This window comes from Oncorhynchus nerka, linkage group LG24 (genome assembly GCF_034236695.1).
Source record: "Oncorhynchus nerka isolate Pitt River linkage group LG24, Oner_Uvic_2.0, whole genome shotgun sequence".
Classification (NCBI taxonomy): domain Eukaryota; kingdom Metazoa; phylum Chordata; class Actinopteri; order Salmoniformes; family Salmonidae; genus Oncorhynchus; species Oncorhynchus nerka.
The window spans coordinates 84,217,692-84,223,691 of NC_088419.1; the positions used below are offsets into that span (position 1 = coordinate 84,217,692).

Consider the following 6,000-nt stretch of genomic DNA (forward strand, 5'->3'; position numbering starts at 1 on the left):
AGCTACATCTGACAGGAAGAGAGGGAGGGATGGGATGGGAAGAGGAAAAGGGAGAGGTACAGGGGGAGGGAGAGGAAAAAGGGAGAGGTACAGGGTTGAGGGAGGGAGGGAGGGAGGGAGGGAGGGAGGGAGGGAGGGAGGGAGGGAGGGAGGGAGGGAGGGAGGGAGGGAGGGAGGGGAAAAGGGAGAGGTACAGGAGGAGGGGGAGGAAAAGAGAGAGGTACAGGGGGAGGGAGAGGAAAAGGGAGAGGTACAGGGGGAGGGAGGGATGGGAAGAGGAAAAGAGAGAGGTACAGGAGGAGGGGGAGGAAAAGAGAGGTACAGGGGGAGGGAGAGGAAAAGGGAGAGGTACAGGAGGAGGGGGAGGAAAAGAGAGAGGTACAGGGGGAGGGAGAGGAAAAGGGAGAGGTACAGAGGGAGGGAGGGGGAAGAGGAAAAGAGGGAGGTACAGGGGAGGGAGGGGGAAGAGGAAAAGGGAGAGGTACAGGAGGAGGGGGAGGAAAAGAGAGAGGTACAGGGGGAGGGAGAGGAAAAGAGAGAGGTACAGGGGGAGGGGGAGGAAAAGAGAGAGCTACAGGGGGAGGGAGAGGAAAAGGGAGAGGTACAGGGGGAGGGAGGGAGGGAAGAGGAAAAAGGAGAGGTACAGGGGGAGGGAGAGGAAAAGAGAGAGGTACAGGGGAGGAAAAGAGAGAGGTACAGGGGGAGGGAGAGGAAAAGGGAGAGGTACAGGGGAGGGAGGGAGGGAAGAGGAAAAGGGAGAGGTACAGGGGGAGGGAGAGGAAAAGGGAGAGGTACAGGGTGGGGGAAGAGGAAAAGGGAGAGGTACAGGGGAGGCAGGGAGGGAGGGAAGAGGAAAAGGGAGAGGTACAGGGGGAGGGAGGGAGGGAGGTACAGGGGGAGGGAGGGGGAAGAGGAAAAGGGAGAGGTACAAGAGGAGGGGGAGGAAAAGGGAGAGGTACAGGGGAGGGAGAGGAAAAGAGAGAGGTACAGGGGAGAGGGGAGGAAAAGAGAGAGCTACAGGGGGAGGGAGAGGAAAAGGGAGAGGTACAGGGGGAGGGAGGGAGGGAAGAGGAAAAGGGAGAGGTACAGGGGGAGGGAGAGGAAAAGAGAGAGTACAGGGGGAGGAAAAGAGAGGTACAGGGGGAGGGAGAGGAAAAGGGAGAGGTACAGGGGGGGAGGGAGGGAGGGAAGAGGAAAAGGGAGAGGTACAGGGGGAGGGAGAGGAAAAGGGAGAGGTACAGGGTGGGGGAAGAGGAAAAGGAGAGGTACAGGGGAGGCAGGGAGGGAGGGAAGAGGAAAAGGGAGAGGTACAGGGGGAGGGAGGGAGGGAGGGGGAGGGAGGGAGGGAGGGAGGGAGGGAAGAGGAAAAGGGAGAGGTACAGGGGGAGGGAGAGTAAAGGGGAGAGGTACAGGGGAGGGGGAGGGAAGAGGAAAAGAGAGAGGTACAGGGGGAGGGAAGGGAAGAGGAAAGGGAGAGGTACAGGGGGAGGGAGGGGGAAGAGGAAAAGGGAGAGGTACAGGGGGAGGGAGGGAGGGAAGAGGTAAAGGGAGAGGTACAGGGGAGGGAGGGAGGGAAGAGGAAAAGGGAGAGGTACAGGGGGAGGGAGGGAGGGAGGGAGGGAGGGAGGGAGGGAGGGAGGGAAGGAAGAGGCATAGGGGGAGAGGAAAAGGGAGAGGTACAGGGGGAGGGAGGGAGGGAGGGAGGGATGGAGGGAGGGAGGGAGGGAAGGAGGGAGGGAGGGAGGGGAAGAGGAAAAGGGAGAGGTACAGGGGAGGGGAGGGGGGAAGAGGAACCTCTTTCTCTCTCTCTCTCTTTCTTTCTCGCTCTCTATATCTCCCTCTCGCTCCCTCTCTCTCTCTGTCCCTCTCTCACATACACACAATCCGTCCCTTATTTTTGTTCATCACTCATTCACTCACCTTCTCCCAACACTAACCCCATCCTCCCCCTACTCCCCAATCCCATCCCTCCCTCCCTCACCCCTCTCACCCTTGTCGGGGGTCCACAGCGATGGCCCGTGGTTCGCTCAGCTCAGTGTCGATCAGGACCTTCCTCTTCTTGCCATCTCCCGTGGCGACGGAGATAGTCTTATCTCCGGAGTCGGTCCAGTAGATGTTGTTCTGGACCCAGTCAACAGCCAGTCCCTCTGGAGAGGACAGCGCTGTCTCAATCAGAGTCACCTGCTCCGACGAATCACTGGCCTTGTTGATGTACGCACTGGGGAGCACAGACAAGAGGTTATTATGACATTACTACAACACATACTATACACACACATGGACAGTATATTAAGGCACACAAAGACAACAATAGACACAATCAACTGCAGACCCATCCAGGTGTCAGAGTCCATATCAGACCTCTATATTACAAAACCATGGAACTGATACATTACATAGAACAGAACCAACAATCAGATACGACTGTTGTCGTCATGGGGGAGGGACTCTACTGGCCAGTAATACAGCTGATAGGCTGTTGTCGTCATGAGGAGGGACTCTCCTGGCCAGTAATACAGCTGATAGGCTATTGTCGTCATGAGGAGGGACTCTCCTGGCCAGTAATACAGCTGATAGGCTGTTGTCGTCATGGGGGAGGGACTCTCCTGGCCAGTAATACAGCTGATAGGCTGTTGTCGTCATGGGAGAGGGACTCTCCTGGCCAGTAATACAGCTGATAGGCTGTTGTCGTCATGGGGGAGGGACTCTCCTGGCCAGTAATACAGCTGATAGGCTGTTGTTGTCATGGGGGAGGGACTCTCCTGGCCAGTAATACAGCTGATAGGCTGTTGTCGTCATGGGGGAGGGACTCTCCTGGCCAGTAATACATCTGATAGGCTGTTGTCGTCATGGGGGAGGGACTCTCCTGGCCAGTAATACATCTGATAGGCTGTTGTCGTCATGGGGGAGGGACTCTCCTGGCCAGTAATACATCTGATAGGCTGTTGTCGTCATGGGGGAGGGACTCTCCTGGCCAGTAATACATCTGATAGGCTGTTGTCGTCATGGGGGAGGGACTCTCCTGGCCAGTAATACATATGATAGACTGTTGTCGTCATGGGGGAGGGACTCTCCTGGCCAGTAATACATCTGATAGGCTGTTGTCGTCATGGGGGAGGGACTCTCCTGGCCAGTAATACAGCTGATAGGCTGTTGTCCTCATGGGGGAGGGACTCTCCTGGCCAGTAATACATCTGATAGGCTGTTGTCGTCATGGGGGAGGGACTCTCCTGGCCAGTAATACATCTGATAGGCTGTTGTTGTCATGGGGGAGGGACTCTCCTGGCCAGTAATACATCTGATAGGCTGTTGTTGTCATGGGGGAGGGACTCTCCTGGCCAGTAATACATCTGATAGGCTGTTGTCCTCATGGGGGAGGGACTCTCCTGGCCAGTAATACCCAGACAGGAACACCTTAACCTGGGAACTCTTTAACAACTGCTGCCCTCCTTCTATTTCCTGTAGAAACTAGCTATTAGAATGGGCTTGTCACCTTTCATCAGCAGACAAAGCAGCCAGCCTCTTGTTAAAAAGAGGGGGATTTGTCTGAGTAACAGAGGTGAGATGACCTGAGTGCAGACACAGCAGATCCACCATGAGACATGACTCCTCCACTACCTGGCTAGACCTGTAGGACAGCTTTATTAGCCATACACAGCGTCCCATTTCCCACCCTAACACAACAGGGACATAGAGGGAGTACAAGCTGGGAGAGTGGAAGGAGGAGGAGGGGGGAGAAACGTTGAATAAAAAGGCTACGGAAGGGAACTGAAGAGGTGTTTGAGTGAGGAGCAGGATGAAACAGAAAGGAGAGACAGGGAAAGCAGGCACACACACACACAAACACACATATGCACGCACACACACACACATACATACACACACACACGCGCACGCACGCACGCACGCACGCACACCCACACACACACACAGGGTGAGAGACAGAGACGAATGGGGACAGACAGGGGAAGCAGTCTCATTAATTAACTGTGTTATTTTTGATTGATTGATTATTTATTGTTGATCTTAGATGTATTAATCACAGCAGGAAGTAAGCAGGGCTGCATCGACCAGCCACCACCCTAATCACTATTAATTAACGCGAAAATAACAAGAATGGATAATGGTGGATAATAGGGATGGATGACAAAGAGGAGTTCACCACAGAGGAGTTCACCACAGAGGGGTTCACCACAGAGGAGTTCACCACAGAGGAGTTCACCACAGAGCGGTTCACCACAGAGGGTTTCACCACAGAAGAGTTTCACCACAGAGGGTTTCACCACAGAGGAGTTCACCATAGAGGAGTTCACCACAGAGGAGTTCACCACAGAGGGGTTCACCACAGAGGGTTTCACCACAGAAGAGTTTCACCACAGAGGGTTTCACCACAGAGGGGTTCACCATAGAGGAGTTCACCACAGAGGAGTTCACCACAGAGGAGTTCACCATAGAGGAGTTCACCACAGAGGAGTTCACCACAGAGGGTTTCACCACAGAAGAGTTCACCACAGAGGAATTCACCACAGAGGAGTTCACCACAGAGGAGTTCACCATAGAGGAGTTCACCACAGAGGATTTCACCACAGAGGAGTTCACCACAGAGGATTTCACCCCTCTATGATGTTGTCCAATCAAATCAAATTGTATTGGTCACATATACATGGTTAACAGATGTTATTGGTCACATACACATGGTTAACAGATGTTATTGGTCACATACACATGGTTAACAGATGTTATTGGTCACAATGGTTAACAGATGTTATTGGTCACATACACATGGTTAACAGATGTTATTGGTCACATACACATGGTTAAAATATGTTATTGCGAGTGTATTGTTTATAAAATATATATTTAAAAAAAGAAACACCTGGTCAGTCCTCCCCAGAAAACCCTCCAGAGTGACAAGTGTTGACCACACAACATGGAACTTGGGTGGGTATCCTAGTGTGTGGCTGGTGGCTAACGTTAACACAGCAGGGGTTAAGGTATACAACATGACAGTTTCAGACCAGAGTGAGAAGTGAATGATACTGGTATGATACTGGTACACTTGCTGCTGTAAGGAGCCAGCCCATAAGGAGGTATACAGGCTCTCTGTCAGTGGGTCTGTGCTGTTCTGCTAGTTCTGAAGACGAGGGTATAAAGACAGTGCTTATCAATGTCAAATCAGAATGTTTGTGTCCTCTCTCATCCTCAGACCCTGTGGTGTGTGTGTGTGTGTGTGTGTGTGCGTGCGTGTGTGTGTGTGTATGTGTGTGTGTGTGCGTGCGTATGTGTAATGGGGTAATTATTCATGGCGAGGAATTAGAAGCAGCATATGGCCAAACTGAGATGATTTACCCTGGCCCCAGTCTCCAAGGGAGGGTGGCAAGCTCATCACACACACACACACACACACACACACACACACACACACACACACACACACACACAAACTCTAACTTTCTGTGTGTGAAGGGCAAACAGTCCCATCATGCACCATCCATCTCTCCATTCCAGGTGTGCTTCAGGCATCAGTGTCATAATGTGTGACATGTTGTAAAATGAACAGAGAGAGAGAGAGAGAAAGAGAGAGAGTAGAGGAGGTGTGGAAGTGAAAGAAGCCAGAGGAGAGAGAGAGAGAAAAGGAGAGACAAATCAACCAAGTGAACAAACATAGTTTGTTCCCTCATTATGATGTACTAAAATGTTCTCACCATCAGCACATTGTCTACTCAGACAGAAATATAAGCTAGTTTGTGTACTTGTTAGCATGTCCAGTAGCTTCCTCTAGCACCCTAACAAGCCCCTGGATACATAGAGATGTGACTCATGGGTCTGTCACTATCTGTCCATATGCATACAGAGGGGAGAAGTGCGGAGGAGATCAGTAGTAAGGTGCTGTCTTCAGTAGCCATCAGCATACACACAGTCACTCAAGAGAAGAGAGAGGAGAGAGAGAAAAGGGAGGAGAGAGAGAGGAGGGAGGTGAGGAGAGAGAGGAGAGAGAGG

The 6,000-nt window shown here is 52.3% G+C and overlaps 1 protein-coding gene across 2 annotated transcripts in view; it reads right to left on the bottom strand.

The window, feature by feature from the left end:
• The window catches only part of LOC115123456 (low-density lipoprotein receptor-related protein 8-like), a 421,425-nt gene that overhangs the window by 55,930 nt on the left and 359,495 nt on the right, over positions 1–6,000 (bottom strand). For both annotated transcript variants that reach the window (XM_065009221.1, XM_065009220.1), the window contains exon 11: positions 1,991–2,218. In XM_065009221.1, the coding sequence (XP_064865293.1) occupies positions 1,991–2,218 (228 nt within the window). The remainder of the gene's footprint in view (positions 1–1,990; positions 2,219–6,000) is intronic.